At 37.5% G+C, this 17,695-nt stretch overlaps 2 protein-coding genes across 3 annotated transcripts in view; both read left to right on the top strand.

Annotated features, from left to right (window-relative positions):
- The first annotated feature begins 7,573 nt into the window (after positions 1–7,573).
- On the top strand, positions 7,574–7,941 carry LOC122657790 (monothiol glutaredoxin-S2-like). Its single transcript, XM_043852586.1, has one exon. It carries the CDS (start codon positions 7,633–7,635, stop codon positions 7,939–7,941), a length of 309 nt encoding a protein of 102 aa, XP_043708521.1. The 5' UTR covers positions 7,574–7,632.
- Positions 7,942–8,625: 684 nt separating this feature from the next.
- Positions 8,626–17,695, top strand: part of LOC122657787 (acyl-CoA-binding domain-containing protein 6) — a 44,071-nt gene continuing 35,001 nt past the window's right edge. Inside the window, exon 1 of one of the 2 annotated variants that reach the window (XM_043852580.1) lies at positions 8,626–8,673. The gene's annotated coding sequence lies outside the window, so the exon portion shown is untranslated. The remainder of the gene's footprint in view (positions 8,674–17,695) is intronic. The other variant, XM_043852581.1, reaches the window with a different exon arrangement.

Here is a 17,695-nt window from a genome sequence, read left to right on the forward strand (position 1 = left end):
GCCATTCTGACAAACTTATCCAACAACCGGCAGGCCATTATATGACAAACTTAGCCCTAATTAATTTGTTTGATTTAATACTGTAGACACCACATTTTGACACCTTGGAAGTATGTCTTGGCAATGATGGTTAAAGACGTAACTCGTGTGGTGACTGAATGGCAAGAATTACCAAATTACCCCTACCCCACTTTTTGTAACCAAACTGTCCCAAATAGAGCCTAAACCCTTAGCATAGCCGTATTTAACCATTTTAAGTTCACATTTGAAGTTTCACCCAAATCCAACACCTTTCATGAAAATGACTGTTTTGCCCCTGGCACGGTTCTCGGTATCTGGACCACCCGATTTAGTCCGAAATACTTTGGATGACCTCATTTGGTCATATTAAGTTTTCACGTAAAGTTTCGGCCAAATCGGGTAACTTTTGTGAAAATAACCGTTTTGCCCCTGGCATGGTTCTTGGTACCCGAGCCACCCGATGTGACCTGATATCATTTGGATAACTTTATTTGGTCATATTATGCTTACACGTAAAATTTCATACAATTTTGGTATCATTTGGACCTTGATTGGTGTGAAATATCATTTATGTGTTTTCTTCGATATCCGTGCCATTTTTAGGCAAAATCTAGTCATATCTGCCACACGGATGGAAAGTACAGGTTGAGACCTTCGCGGCAATATGTGGCGCGTCAAAATCGGCCACATGGATTGGGAGATATTAGCATTTGAACGTGAACCTTTAAAGTGGAATCTTTAAATGGTTTATTAAAAAATAAATAAAATAAGAAAGGTGGGTCAAACTGAGTTGACCCGAACCGAGTCAACCCAATCTGACCCGGCCCAGCTGGACTGTCGGCAGGGGACAAGCCCCCACCGTTTAGGCTGAGCCACACATGGCCCATCACCCATGCCCACCTGCCCAGCAGGCCTAGGCACACGCAAGCCCAGGCTGCTCAGCAAGCCTGGCCACACGCAAGCCAGCCCATAGCCATTAAGGCCCCAAGGGTCTTTGAGACCTTTCCTCGAACAAATTTTCTCCTATAAATAGGAGGCCATTTGGAGGGTCTAGGAATGGAGAAAAATTAGTGAAAAATTACCTTCACGCAGTCCTTTATCCCCTCTTTCCAACCATGGTTTTCTCATCCATAGGTTATGCTACATTACTGATATAAAATTCCGTAAATACCCCTTCTTCATCATTCTTGCCATTCGAAGCAACCACACTTGGAGCGGCTTTTGAAGGTTTCAGGCGACTATTTACGGTCACACAAGGTTATTAAAGCTGAGCCTAGGCACTTCCACGCTTCAAGGGTATTTTTCCATATTTTTTACTTATTTCTAAGTATTTGTTTTGATTTTCTTTACAACAAAGGTTGTTTTTCAGTTATAAAAATGTTAAAAATAATTCAAGAATGAAAAAAATATGAAATTTTCAGGGATGATGATTGTCACTATGTTTGACATTCATTAATTTTCTCAAGCTCCAAATCATTTTTTTTATGATATTTTTGCCCCTGTAAAGGATTTCGGATTATGCAAAATCTGAACATGTGGGTGGGTATTTGGACAAAAGTGTTGTGACCATGTTAAAGATCATGTTTTGATTAGTGGGAATGGGCTCTGGTTTGATCCAATTCGGATCTGTGATGGGGATTTTGTATTTTTCTTTGTTTTTCCTTCTTTTTTAGTATTTCAGAAAATATTAAAAATAATATAAATGCATAAAATTCACAAAAAAATTATGGAATGCATATTTCATCATGCTTGATTTTACGGAATCATTATCCACTGACATGCATGTTTGATAGTTTTTATACATTTCCCACCTCATTTAGGGGTATAAATGTCATTTTTCTAATTATAATGAAAAATTATGGAAAAATAGGAAAAAATGTTTTTATGCAGGACATGCTGTTTTAGAATGGTTTAGGATGTTTTCATATGCATACGTGACCATCATGCTTGATAGATATGCATACAAAGTCATTTGCGCCTTCTAGGGGCATTTTGGTAATTTACCAAACATGGGCCTAGGCTATCATGCTGGAAATATCATTTGGTGTGTTCAGTCATTCTAGGATGTTTAACATCACTTTCGATGCCTACAATGATTCTAAGTGTCTTTTGACACTTTTGCCATTTTGCCCTTAGGGGCATTTTGGTCATTTTGTAACCAAACCTTGCTTAGGACCCCGAAAAGGCTCCTGTTACTTTTGCCGCATGTTTTAACATTTAATAAACATGTTTTAAGCATAAGTCAGCATTTTCATGAATTATCATGCATTTTCTACATGTTTGCCATAACAGGGGCATTTTGGTAATTTTTACCATCCCACATTTCCTTAGCATTTCATGTGCTCTCGATGATCCAAATGCATGATGTTAATGTTATTTAATCATATTTTGCTTATTTACAGCATTTAAATATGATTTCATACCTTTGCACATATTTTGACCCTTTAGTGGCATTTTCGTAATTTTGGCAATTTTGGCCTATGAATTACTTTGCTTATCAATGATTGTCTTTCTCCATGATATAATTAAACTTGGTTTTCTTTTTTACAGTTAGCCATGTTTTTTGACCATAAAATTAGGCTTTCTAATTTAGGAAAATCCATTAATTAGCTTAACTAGGATGCATAATGTACATAATCATCTAGTCTAATGATAGTAATTAGGATTAAAACATTAATCTTAATTAGTCTAATTAGGTTCATAAATTTCAATCAAGTTAATAAAAAAATCTTCAAAAAAAAAATTTAGTTTAATTAGGTGCATAATATGTATAACACAACAGTACACAACAGAGTTTGATCTAGGAAGATCGATCGTCGGCCGGACGGTTGCTGGGTGCCTGACACCTTCCTAGCCCGTAACTTGACACTTACCTAGAGATCTGGGCCAGACCATCCATTGAGTCATTGGAGTTAATTTAGTGCCCCTTCTGCGAAGGAGGGGCACCATTAATGGATCCTAAACCCTAAATCTAGGTGGCGACTCCCATTTTTCTATTTTCATTCTTTCCCCCGGGTGCACGCTCAACGACCCTCCGTCCGTTGCACCTACAAATACTTCTTAGAGAACTCTCTCTTTTATGTTTAATGTGTGAAGCGAAGGTCGAAGAAATTCTCTTTCCCTTTCTCCTTTTCTCCTTCTTTGTTGCCCTTTTGCATATTATCCTATTCTATCTCTGTCGAATCTATTAAAGCTACAAACTAGAATATGAAAAATAGTAGAACAACACAACCTGTACCTTCCTCTCTACCCCCTCCCTCTCCCTCTCCCTCTCCCTCTCCCGCCTTTCTTTCTGTTGTAGTATATAGATAATGTACTTGGCCAAATGTCTTAATATGTGATGCTACAATCCGAGCACACTTTTCCCTTTATCACATGCCCACCAATACATAGATATAATAATAGAATGTGGATTCTCATCCCCTCCACTCACTCGCAACCCCACGCAATTCTACTATAAGTGTCCTCTCTCTCTCATTCATTCATTCATTCATTCATTGTTAGGGGTGTAAGTTTCACCCTGACCACCCGGGCCTGCCCTGAACCCGAACAGGGCTTGGGCTGGATTTTTCAACCCTGAGAACGGGTTAGGGTTGAAATTTCCAGGCCCTAGATTACAGTCGGGTTGGATCAGGGTTGAGGCCTCGGGCTAAGCCTGTGTTAGGTTATGCTTTGCAATTTTTTTACATTTTTTAATATTTTTTTTAGTATCTAATTATCTATTGGTTTACTAAAAAACGACTAATTATCTATTGAACAAAAATATTTACAATTTTAAGATTGAGTTAAGTTTTTTTAACCCAAAGAAAAGTCTAATTGTCAATTGAGTGTGAAACAAACCAATACCCAATCACATGTGTCTTATTTTTTTTTAATGCATAAGACGATGTAAATGGCAAAAAGTAGGGCAAGTCAAGGCCAACCAGATCCTTGCAAAAATCAGGGTCAATCAGGGCTAACCCGACCCAGCCTGGCCCGATCAAGATCAATCAAGGTCAGGCTGGGCTGGGTTGAGCCCGACAGGGTTGGGCCTGGGCTGAGATAGCTCAGGCTTGGGTTGAGCTAAGAGGACTCGGGGTTGGGGTAGGGTTTTAAAAAACCCGACCCAGCCCAGCCTTGTTTCACCCCTACTCATTGTTGTTCATCTTCGTCTTCTCAATGAATGTTTGTTTTGTCAAAGTATAACAATTTCATATCAAGTTATGAATAGAAGCAACAACAAAAGTAACAAATAACTTTTGTTGAAGTGTTCAACTCAAAATTTTAATGTTTTTTTTTTTGGAAAATTAAAAATATATTTAATAGAGCGTCAAAATTATAACACTCAGAAAGGAGGAAGGGGGGAGGGAGGGAGCATATTGACAAAGCAAGTACCCACCATGGAGTCCCCAAAAATGGTTAATTTGGACAAAAATTTGACGAGTAAAAACATCTCTAAGTAACGATTAACAAACATACCAAACGGTGTTATTCCAATGGTTTGTGTCGTCGATGCTCCAAACACAGTTGATAATTCGATAACCATTCTATGTCATTTTAAAAATGAATTTAGCCGAAGATGATGGGAGGTGAACAAGCCTTGTAAGTTCAAGTGATGATGATGAATGGGTGATGTCATCTAAGTTGACAATTGACTTCTCTTCAAGTGGGTCTAGAAAAATATCATCACTTACATCATTTTGGAAATGAAAAAGAAAAGGAGAATGATGTAAAGTCCGCTAGGCCATGGAAATTCAGATCGAGAGAGTGATAAAAATAAGTTCTAATAAACTTGAACCTAGATTTAAGATTTTCTAGAACTGTACCAGTTTTGGAAAATGAACATACTCTTTATATAACTCGATATGAGTTGACTCTAAATCCAAATGAAAGAAGACTCATGAGGATACAAAGTTTATGAAATACAATTTTCTCAGATTCTGATTATAGGATGTTGAAAACTAGCCGTGAAAATAGGGCTTCTGTAAGGACGAATTTTGAAAATGAAAACAAAAAAAACGAAATAATTTTGGATTTGTGTGAAAGAGATTAGTAGGAACTGAAACACATCTCTTCTAGGATGTGTTGTAGTAGCACCAAGAGTGTTGTTGCAACTCTTCTAGGAATCAAGTAACACAAGAAAAACACCAACTTTTCAAGGATAGTGAGAAACTCTTCTAGGTTTCGATGAACTCGAACTCTTCTTCTATGTTTCTATGAGCTAGATTTCTTCAAGGTTCAAGAGAATGCATCAATCACTTTGTATTATCAAAACTCAATGTCTGACAATGAACATAGCTAGGCCTTTTATAGGCAAATATTAAAAAAAAATGAGTGAAAGATTCCCTCCCTCACAGGAACATGTATAGTTCCCGGATCTTTATCCTCTTAGGTTCCCTGCCCAGTACAGTTCATTCGATTCCTCTCATAAGGGGGGAAGAAAATGACCATCTTACCCCCTACCCAAACATACTGCCCAAGTGAGATCCACACTCCTCTTATTAGAGGCACTAGGAAACTGTACCGGACAAAGAACCTGAGAGGATAATTTTGTTATAGATCCCTTGCCCTTAACTTTATACATGCTTATCCAAAAAATGAAAATGATGATAAGATACGTTCGGTATGGCCTAGTCGAGGACACATGGTACCTTCAAGATGGTTCACCATCATCCAACCACATGATTTTTGACATAAGCAATCTGTCTAAAGTGTGGACCAATACATCATAAACCAGATCCCCTTAGCACCAACATAAGCTGTTTTATCTCTCCAAGCTTCCACTTCTCACTTCTTTTTCTTCCTTTTGGGTTTCCCTTTCTACATTTTTGGATATGTAAATCTTATTATTTTTTTCAACAATTGGATAAACCCAACCCCTCTACTCGTCTTCCACCTCACCAGATGCTCCCAAGATAGGTATAAGGAGCAGCTGATCAAAACCTCTTCCAAACACAAATTAATTTAAGGGGAAAGTTTTCTTTCACCGGTGGAGATCGAAGGTTCAAGATGTCTTTCACTATTCCTTAACACCCATCTAAATGCATTTAAAAGCCATCAGTGAATTCCCCTTTCTCCACAACTTAAGGAAAACTCGATCCTAGTTAAACAAAAGGGAAAGTTTAAATAAAAGGGAAAATTACACGTACACTCCATGTATTTTGTCTAAAGTAATAATAAATTCGAAGTTTCAAAAAATGCACTGGTACACCTAGGGCTGCAAGGTTGGTCCTATCGGCCCGAACCTGTCCTGGCTCGCCCTGAGCCTGAACAGGGCCTGGGCTAAGATTTTTGGTCCTGAGGGCGGGTTAGGGCTAGAAACTCCTGGCCCTGAGTTAGGGTCAGGTCGGGTTAGGGTTGAGACCTCGGGTCAGCCTGATCCTGATTTTGGCCCTGAAGAAATTTCTTTATCTATTAAAAAATAGAAAGTATTATTATCAATAAGTGCTTAGCACCCTTGGCAGTTTGTGTTGTGTAAAAAACAATTGCTACCCAAAGTCTATGGTTCAAGCCTCCTCGCTCACATCTTCTATAGTCTTGTTATTTTAATTTAATTATTGCAAGGCCATGGCCAATCAGGGCGGGTTTGGGCTGGGCTTGGCCCGTCAGGGTCAGGGTTAGGGTCAAGGTATTTAGGCCCTGAATCAGGTCCCCAGCTAAGGGGACTCAGGGTTGGTCTATTTTTCAAAAAATCCAAATGTGTTTTTTGAAACTTTGGATTTATTATTACTTTAAACAAAGTACAGGGGGGTATACATATAATTTTCCCTAACTCTTATGTAGACGGTGATCTTGTCATTTAAAAGAAGGGTAAATTATACATCACCCCCTGGTTTTCAAACGAAACTCAGATCACCCCCTGGTTTTTGAAAAAATTCAAATCACCCCTTGGTTTAGACCCCAATATGACAAATTAGTCCCTATCGTTAGTTTTATGTTGTTAAGTGATGATGTCAGTCAGTTAAATAAATTTAAATCCCTAAACTACCCTTGACCAATGTTGAAGATGAAGGAAGGGTAGTATTGTAAATTTAATTCTAATGTTTTAGTACAAGGGTAAAATAGTTCTTTCACACCAATAAGGCAATAACTAACAGTAGACTAACACCGTTACTATAGAGGAGGTGATTTGAGTTTTTTCAAAAACTAGGGATGATCTGAGTTTCGTTTAAAAACCAGGGGGTGACATGTAATTTACCCCTCAAAAGAAATGTACGGTAGTCACATGAGCCACATTAGTCACATTCCATAAATCCACAAATAGTGATTTGCTAAATATTTTTATTGCAACTTGTGATTCCTTCTTTTCATGATATGATCAAATGCTCTCTAGCTAATACGAGAATCCAGCGAAATATCTCAAAAATAACATTCTTATTTGCTTTGTGGTGGGCAATGGAGGGTGGAGAAAGGACAAATTAAGAAAAGAGAATGTTTCCCATTTAGGCAAAGCAGCAATACACCCTGACCTGACCACCTTGTATAAATAGGTCTCAATGGAACTAAGGTTCCTCACAGCAAAAACCAAAGCTAGTTTTTTCTTAGTTCAGCCAAATCTCATTTCAGTTCTCTATCTCATTATTCTTTCTTTCTTTCTTTCTTTCTTTCTTTCTTTCTTGATCTGTTGTAATAATGGAGAGACTATCGATGTTGTCCAAACAAAAGCCAGTGGTGATCTTCAGCAAGAGCTCTTGTTGCATGAGCCACACTCTCAAGACTCTCATCTGCAACTATGGCGCCAGCCCTTTGGTCCATGAGCTTGATGAGGACCCAAATGGACGGGAATTGGAGAGATCACTCATGAGGCTAGGATGTAATCCAGTCGTTCCGGTTGTGTTCATAGGCGTACAATTAGTTGGGGGAGCGAATGAAGTCATGGAGCGTCAAATGAATGGTACTCTCAAAAGTACGCTCATCCGACCAAATGCAATATGGGTTTAACTTATAATAAAGATGAGCTTTTCATAATTCTTCGATAATATTATAGAATTTTACGTCTATCTTCTTATGTATCAAATCATATTTCAACTGTAATGATTGAAACTTGGTAAAGTTTATATTTAGAATAGCATCTTTTGTAGTGTTGTTATGTCTTGCATCAAATCTTCTCATGGACAATAATAACAATGAATATAGGCAAAAGTTAAAACATGCATGGATGTGCATGTGCACGACTTGCAATAAATGTGATTAGATTGACATAAAAGTCAATCTGAAATGACATCAAAGTCTCTGCACCCCTTGTTTGATGGAGTTGATGAGAGAATTAATCTCCCGTATACGAATACCTTCCCCATGAACGTACATATTACGCCCAAGTCAAATCAAGGGTTATATAGCATGATTGGTCACCCCTGCAAGTAACCACCCCACTTCATGGACGGTGTGAGATGTCATGCATCGCTATGTATGTCCATATGATGCCCATGATACTCCAACAACTAATGTGCACTCTAACCTCATTTTCAAAACTCAAATATGCCATGTGGCAAACTTTGCTAAGGCTAAAACTTGGTATGTGAGCAAAAGACCTAGGGATTTACTTATCCGTAAGATTTGAGCTCATCTAATTTGCCAGTGGAAATTGTTGGCATTTAAAGTGGGCATGTAGAAAAGGTTCCTACCAATCGATTGCTTTGCATTGTTTTCAATCTCTACTAAGTGTTGATCCTGATGGTTATGTCACTTCTATTGAGTCAACTTTTTTTCCTAGATAGGTTATGAGTCATATTCTTCTTTGAAGAGTGAAGAACTCGAAACTGAACTGTTCTTCTGGCTTTCTTGTTAAATTATGGTAATGTTATAGAAAGTAAAATCTCTTTTTTCTTCATTGTGAACTTCCTTGAGGCTCCGTTTTGGTTGCAAGCGAAATTGAAGGGAAGAGAAGTAAAAATTTTCAAACCTAAAATAGAAACTTTTGTAATTATCAAATTCATAATACACCAAATTAAGAAGCTTAGGACACCAAACTCTACTTAGTTGTTTATTGTTTTAGATGGGCCAACTTTTAGTATGCATTCTAGCCTTCAAAGTTAGGTAGTATCTGGTACATGATTCCATGGATAGTTTCATTCGAGATCATGATGGAGGACATAGCTTACGATCATCGACTTTGATCATGCCAATAGGCATTTAGAACCACCGCCCAAACACAGGCTCGAGAGACCTCTGATTCAGATACGGAAAGCAGATAACTTGGCAGCCACCCTATGCTCTATTCTCAAGAGACGCTAGGCTTCGGAATTTGGATTAACTATGTGTTAAATATAAGGATCTCATTCAATAAAAGAACAGGTTGCGTTTAGTATGCATTCTAACCTTCTAGGTTGATGATGCATTCCAAGAAATCATACCAAACACAGCTTTAATTTCAAAAAGTCTACCGTACAATTCCAACACTTTTGAAGTTGAAGTATAGTTCTATAATTCTTTTCTCTAACCACGATTTAGAGTTGAGATCTTCGGGGATGGGGTCCTCGGGACCTACAAAATGTTGAGATTGAAAAGATGAGATGACAAATATACATTAAATAAATAATAGGTCCAAATGTTTAAGATAATAGGTGGAAGACTGGCTGCATTTGGTATAATTTCTTGGAATGCATTGTCGACCTAGAATGCATTCCAACAATGTATACCGAACTCAGAATCTCTTGTGTATGGGCATTGTAGCATTTTCTTTTTTCAGCTACCCTCGTATACCTATGCATCCTCTTATAGTCTTTTGTTTTTTCAATATTTATTTTGCCACTTGACAAATTCTGTTTGAACTGAAACATAACATGTAAACTGGGGATCTTGAGGTCTACCTATCTACAAAATTTGGACATCATTCGATCTACCACATGACTGAAATTTTGCAATCCTAACAAGCTTATCCAATAGTCGACCATTAATATAAATAACTCAGCCTTACTTATATTTAAAGATGTAGACGGATTGAATTCGGTCAGACAGTGGCATTATCATATTCGTATCTGTTTATATTCGGACGGATTCATGACAGAAATTTTGTAATCCTAACAAGCTTATCCAACAGCCGACCATTAATGTAAATAACTCAGCCCTACTTATATTTAGAGATGTAGACGGATCGAATTCGGTCAGATAGTGGCATAATTATCATATTCGTATCCGATTATATTCGGACGGATTCGGATTGTTTCCGAATAGTGATTGTTTGAATATGGATTCTCCTAAATGGATATGAACGCGAATCAAATACAAATTTTCGACTATCCGTTGACATCTTTATCATTTTTATGATAAGGGCTAGGGTTGAGACTTGAGAATAACTACCCTTTCTTCTACTCTTCTTAGTCTTTGATTTTCTCACATACATATGTGATTCCATGTATCACATTGCATAAAACAATATATATAAACCAATAGAAAATATAAAAAAAGAATTACATTATCTTAACTTATAAAATTATAAAAATTAGCTAACAAAATCCAATAAGGTAACTTAAAAGGATAGATGGACACAGAGATATATTTCAGATATTTTATTATCGTCGGATTAGTAAAAGAATCGGATAATAATTGATCGGATAGGAGGATTATCATATTCATATCCGATTAGTTTCAGACGGATTCGAATTCTCCTAAACAAATACGAACGCAGATCGAATACGAATTTTCGAATTTTCGTTTACGTCTCTACTTATATTGTTTGATTTGATACTTCTAACTACATTAGAGACCTGTCTCTCTTTTATTATCTCTCTTTGATGTTTAATGTGTGAAGCGACCATCCAACGTTTGAAGTTATTCTCTTTCCCTTCTCTTTTCCTCATATGTTGTCTTTTTACATATTATCTTTCATCTATCTCGATCGAATTTATTAAAGCTACACAGTAGAATATAAAAAATAATTGAACAACACAACCCTTCGCCTTCTTCTCTCTCCTCCTTTTCTCATTCTCTTTCTCTGTGTGCGGGTGAAAGAGATTGAGAAACCGTGGGAGGAAGGAATAAGAAGAGAGTGGATAATTTGCAGTATAGATAATGTATGTGATGTAGGGTTGCAACAGGGTCGGATTGGGTTGGGCTTTATAAAACCCTAGCTCAATCTTGAGTTCTCTTAGTTGGGCCCAGATCTAAGTCGACCTTGACTCAGGGTATGGAAAATCCAACTCTGACCTGCCCTTAGGGTCGGGTCGGGCTGACCCTAATTGGCCCTGATCATGGGGAGGGAGAAGGTAGATGCATGGACTGGATTGGGCCAAGGAAAAAATTATCAATTTTACATAAAATAAAATAAAATGTATTATATCACTTATTATTTTCATATATATTATATAACAAAATATGGGTGACATTTAAAGTTTATGATACATAAATTATACCAATATATATTTAATAGTATAACTTAAAACAGGATCGGGCTGGACCGGGCCAGGCTCAAGCCGAAATCTCAATCCTGACCCGACCCAACCCTGACTCAGGGCTAGAAATTTTCAGCTCTGACTCGCCCTCAGGGCCAAGATATCTCAGCCCAAGACCTGTTTGGGCTCAGGGTAGATTCAGACCGACAGGACCAAACTTGCACCTCTAATGTGATGCCACGATCCGAGCATGCATTGCCCTTTATCGCATGCATGAATCATTAAAAAGCTGGCCTTTCGCCTTAATTTGGGCCGATTTATTAGATTAAAGTGAACAAACTGACCCGTGCAACCGTTTTTTTTTTTTTGGATGAGTTGCTCCTCACACACACCTATGTGGTCTATTTTTCAGTGATAGCTCTATAAAATTACATCAATTTTTTTTCTTCTTTCTTTTATGAGGTTAACGTCAGAAATGAAAAGGAGATGCAACCATGCATGTATTCCCAATAGATTCCTACAGTGAAGAAATGCCCCAAAAAGCATGCATTCCCAATAGATTCCTACAGTAACGAAATGCCCCAAAAAGTGATATGTGGATAATAGAGAATAGATTGAGATTAGAGATTTCTTGTCGGATCTTAAAGGATTCTTTACAAGCACAAAGAGGGTCATCTTAAAGTTGGCAAACAAGGTTGATTGGAGGCATTGCAAGTTGAGTGCATGTCCTCTAGGAGTCAAGGGATCGATTCTCCTAGATTGCATATTGTGCTAAAAAGGCTCCCCTCTCTTCCTCCCCTCCTCTTTTAGTTGTAGATTATGGACTTGCCTTAGCCTTCTCCCTTACCATCAAGTCAGAATTTGGGAAATCTCAAAACATGAAAAATAAAGACAATCGAGTTAATTTTCGAGAGGAAAAAGAATCAGAACATTTGGATGTGTATCAGCCGAATGACGATCGATTGAATGAGCAAAGGTCAACAAAGGGATTCTGATAAGCATGAACCGGTCGATCCGATTGGTTCCAATGTTCAATCGGATGGAGCCAGTTGGGAACCAATCCAACCGGTTCTGACAACTGGTCAAAAATTGTCCGATTGGTTGGTAATGGTTTTAGGTCGGCTGTCCAACTGGTCGATTGGTTGCGCCAAAATTTGACTTTACAAAAGCCAAACTAGCTTATTTCAAGTGTTTTAACACTTGGAATTTAGAGAGAGAGGGATTGAAGTTCAAATGCTTGGACATTCAAGTATCAAAACATATAAGAGGCTCTTAGATCAAGAGGAGATCAACAAGAACCAAGGAAAAACTCTCCACTTAGGGTTTTGAGCTTCGAAAGGTAAACCCTTAAGCCCCTTTTGATTCTTTGAGTGTTTATTAGAATTTAATCCATTGGAAAGTTTCCTAATAATATTTTTAAGTTGTTAAAGTGATCTATTTTGAAAGGGAAAATTATCTCATAAAATATTGGGGAAGAAAATAGCAAATACCCTATTTAAGGGTTTAAATTTTCCTGTATTAGGCTATCGATTTGACTAAGGGATCGACCAGTGGTACCCATATGCCAATATAAGGGTCGTAGGGATATAGAGACAAGTTTTTAGTTAAGTATGGATGATGGAGGACCATGCATGCATTCCCAATACATTGCTACAGTGATGAAGTGCCCCATAAAGAGATATAGAGAATAGAGAATAGAGATTAGGGCTGTGTTTGGTATGAATTCTACGTAGATTTCGCATTCTAAATCAATAAAAACAATTATTTTTATCATACGAGAATGCATACCCATCAGACGATTATGCAATCATCTTAAATCTACTGGTTCAAGCATTTGGGCTGCCTTCTACCACTACCCATTAGTTGGAGTCCTTGATGAGTGTGTTTCTCTGGAGAGGGAGTGATAATGTGAATCATGTTTTGGTATAATAGACACCTGAAAACGTAGACTGGTAAGTCAAGGACTCGTCAGCAAATATAGGATTGTAGGCTTGGGTGTAGTGATATTTTAGCTGTTCCAGTTTCTTTTAAAAATCGTCTCATTATGTCTAGTTGGTTGGAGCAGTCCATTCTCCTTCCTTCTTGTAATCCCCTAGTGACATTTCCAAGTTGGGTTGGCACTCCTCCTTTCCCTTTCTCCCTTTGGAGTGTTCTTGTAATTTTGGCACTTAATTTGTTGAACATATCATTCATAAAAAAAAAATGAATAAATAAATTCACCCAGTTTTAGGTATATCTAGGGATGTAAATGGATAATCGAAAATTCAAATTCAATCTGCATCTGTATCCATTTAGGGACATTCGTATTCGTTTAGAGATATCCGGAAAAAAAATCCGAATACTCTACTAAAAATCCATTCGAAAAAAAATCTGAATATTTAATAATAAAAAATTAGGTAAATAATGATCTTGAGGGTTTTTGAAGATTCAACAGGTTCAAAAATATGAGGAAAAAAGAATCATGATCTAAGAGATATGGATTAAGAGTGAATTGTATCCGCTAGGGGGAGGAAGGTCCGGGTTACACAAGGTAAAGATGTAAACGGATGGTCGAAAATCCGAATTCGGTCTCCATCTGAATCCGTTCAGAGGTATCCGTATTTGACCAAGAAATATCCGAAACTGATCACATCCGATTTGTATCCGAAACAAATCCGATCCGTTTACACCCCTAGGTATATCCAATAGTGGTAATTTTAAATATTTATTTTATTCTCAGATACTTTTTTTAATGAGAATATAATTTTCAGATATTTATTTGGAAAGTTGGATTATTATTACATGGGTGCTAATTTGTTTGGTTCTAAGATCAATGGCTTGTGTGTATGGAATGGAAATAGAGACGTTTTTTTATTTAAAAATTTTTTGGGAAAATTACGTACCTTTCCCCTGTATTTTATCCTAAGTACACTTTCCTCCCCTTAGTTTTCCCACCTTACATACGATTCTCCTGTAGTTTTCAAAAAATTATTAATTCCTCCTCCCCTGCCGTAGCATCTGTTTGTTAAGTACTGATGTGGCGTAGTTAGATTTTTTATAATGCCCAAACTAACCCTTGGTAATTTTGAGATGACCCTTTTACCCTTCTTCGTCTTCTTCCTCCTCTTGCAACTTCGTCCTCACCATGCTCCTGCAACCTCTGATTTTGACATTGAATCAAACTTTTCTGAACCCAACAATACCCTTCTTCTTCTTCATGTTGCAATCCCACCCGCCCCCACCCACGTCATCATGTATAAATTCACATTTTTATTACCCTTCTTTTGGGTTATTCAGGTACAGTGTGTATCCCACATAAGATTTCTCCATCAATTTCAAGATCTGGTGGTTCAGTAACTGTCCTTATCGCTTTGCACTTCCTTGCGAATGACGACAAGAGCTTCGGGCGGCGAAGAGAAATCGGCCAAGACATATATGAACAACTATCTTTCCTCTTCCAAGGGATTACATTTGATTTGAGAGCTTGATTAACATCCCAACATGCCCATGATTGATCTGGTCCTGAACCTGGATATCCAAAAACTCATAGATTCAAACCCTTTTGGGAGCTTTCAACAGCAAACTTGCATGCTGCAAGTCCAATTATATATTCTGAAATATGCTTTCAACAGCAAACTTACATTTGATTTTTTTTTTTTTTCCTTCAAACGGAAGAAAATGGAACTCCTCGGATGACGGCTTTTTGAGAACATAAAAATGGGAAAAGATTATAAGCAATGATTCCAAGTGAAGAAAAGCTTTGGAGAGAAGAGGACAGAATTGAAGAAACTACCCTCAAATGTTACAGAAGAAATAGGGTTACTCTTTCTCGACTTCCTTCCTCTGTTTCTCCAACGAATCAGGACTCCACAACTCTTCGTCATCAAACCCCCTTTCTCTGTCCCCAAAACCGGCAAAATCCCCACTGGAAACAAAAACCTTTTTTTTTTTTCCTCTTGAGATCGTAAGCTATATATGGTCTATTTCATTGGAATGAGTAGCAGATCAACAAGTCGCTGGCGTCCTGTTATTAATCAAATTTCCAGCGGCTGTAGTGATGGCGGTGGTGGTGGAAAGAAATTGGTGTTTTAAGGTTGAAGATGATGAAAAGGATATCATTGTAATTTTACTTGTGGGGTTTTAGAACAAGGGTAATATAGTCTTTTCAAATCATTAACTAACAGCACCCTAACACCGTCAGCCATAACTAAGTCTGTCAAAACTTAGCCCGAACCGTTAAGACCGACCAAAAAAACCCGAGACCGAACCGAACCGAACCGATTCTTATTGGATTGGTTTTGGATTGGGGTATGACGGGACCGATTGAAAATCGGACCGACCGATAACAAACCAAAAACCAAACCGAATGAAACCAATAAGAAAATAATGAGTATAAGGTTATGAATCATTGAATTGATTTCAATATTAGTGAGCAAATTTATGGTTGTAAGATAAATTATTACAAATCAATAAGTATGAGATTATGAAAATAGGAAATTTGATTTGTAACAATGCTTGTTCCATTGATCTCCTTTTTATGTGTGTGGCTAATGAAATATTTTATGTAGTTGAAAAGAGAAAGAGAAGAAAATAGGCACAAATCGAATCCAACTTAATTAAAAAATCCAGTACCGAATCGAATCCAAACTGATATCAACCCGTTATCATAAATTGAAACCGACACGAAACCAAACCACACCGAAATCGAAATCAAAAAGTTCTTATTGGATTGGTCTCGGTTTCTCTAAAAGCCACACCGAAACCAAAAAACCCAAACCAAAATCGGACCGAACCGACCCATTGACACCCCTATCCATAAATCATAAGGGTTTAAAATGTAAGGTGGGAAAATTAAAGGGAGAAACGTGTAATTAAGGCAAGTACAGGGGAGGGATACGTAATTTTCCCAAAAAAAATAATTTCTGTCCCCAAAGATCACTTCAGATACGCATATAGTTATCGTATCTTTGGTTCCTCTTGACTTTTTGATTACTTTATTTTTAATTTATTGGCCAACCTAATTGGAGGAATTGACTCCCATGAATGTTATAAACGAATAGCTCCTTCGGGTTCGTATCTATTTAATTAAACCACGTGTGGATTATTGTTGAAATGTTAAGGGCATGAGATTCTTTCCCAAACTGCTCCCTCGGGTTGATATCTATTTAATTAAACCACGTGTGGATTATTGTTGAAATGTTAAGGGCATGAGATTCTTTCCCAAACTGCCAACTTGAAGATCCCCACCTTTTATTTAGTTTAAAAAAAAATAACGCCAACTGGTCGCATGGTTAGAATGGTTTCTACATCTAGATACAAACCAAAGTTTTTGTGCCTAAAAAGATCATTCAGTCCTTATTAAAATTGTAAATTGCATCTGAACCAATGTCTTTGTGTGCACTTTCATTAGCTACCGCGTTAGTGCAGGGGCTACACAATCGATTAGTGTTCTTTTGCCTTTTAATTTATTACTTTCTTACATCTATTACATATAATAAGATGTGAACAGTTTTCCTTCAGCCATGGTTAAGGGAAAATACCTTCACCGCTAAGGCATTCGGATGATATTGAGAGGGGATCAAGATCAGTAAAGGGGGGATTTTCTCGACTTCATAATAATGGGGCAAGCAAGCATTAATCACCCTAAATACATATATTTTTTCCTGTACCAACAGTTCAAGAAACCTTTCTTTCTCTTTTTTTTTTTTTCGGAACCACTTTGGCAACACTAGAACTAATAATGGAAAATAGTAATGGAGAACCAAGGAAATAACAATGAACACGAGGGACTCCCCTTCAAGGATTCTTGATTTCTCCCTTGAGTAATTGATTAATCTCAGAGTTTTCAATATTTGATTCTATCTCTCTTTTACATGGGCACTAGGGCCTCCATTTATACAAGTTTCTCCCCCCCCCCCCCCGCCAATCCCTTTCCTTTTACCATAGATTTGCCAGTTGGCTTTCCTTGGTTGAATCGTGCTCGGATAAGGAAACCTGCTAAGGAGTGATCTTCTCATAGTTTCCAGGGATTTGGAATCTTCTTGCACTTGGTAGGCAGTTACCAATCTTAGTCCGATTGGTTTAGGGTTCTGACGTGTCCATACCGACTTAACTACCACGCATGTGATAGAAGGATCTTGGACTAAACATGTTCCTTGGCCTTCAAACTTCCACATGTCGTTGCAAGATTGGGTGGATAAATTATGGTGTACCAGGAAGACATAATATATATTTTAGCCATTGTCACAAAAGTTTTTGTACTTTTCTATGATCCAATTTGCATAGGTAGCGATTTTTGGAAGACATAATATATATTCTCAACAGATGGGAAAGTTCATGTATTGTGTGCCATAGTGGTTCTACTCGTGTACATCTGTTATGTATTT

Source organism: Telopea speciosissima, chromosome 4 (genome assembly GCF_018873765.1).
Source record: "Telopea speciosissima isolate NSW1024214 ecotype Mountain lineage chromosome 4, Tspe_v1, whole genome shotgun sequence".
Classification (NCBI taxonomy): domain Eukaryota; kingdom Viridiplantae; phylum Streptophyta; class Magnoliopsida; order Proteales; family Proteaceae; genus Telopea; species Telopea speciosissima.

Coding starts and splice junctions, on each gene's coding strand:
- LOC122657790 (XM_043852586.1), top strand. CDS start 7,633: ATGGAGAGACTATCGATGTTGTCCAAACAAAAGCCAGTGGTGATCTTC.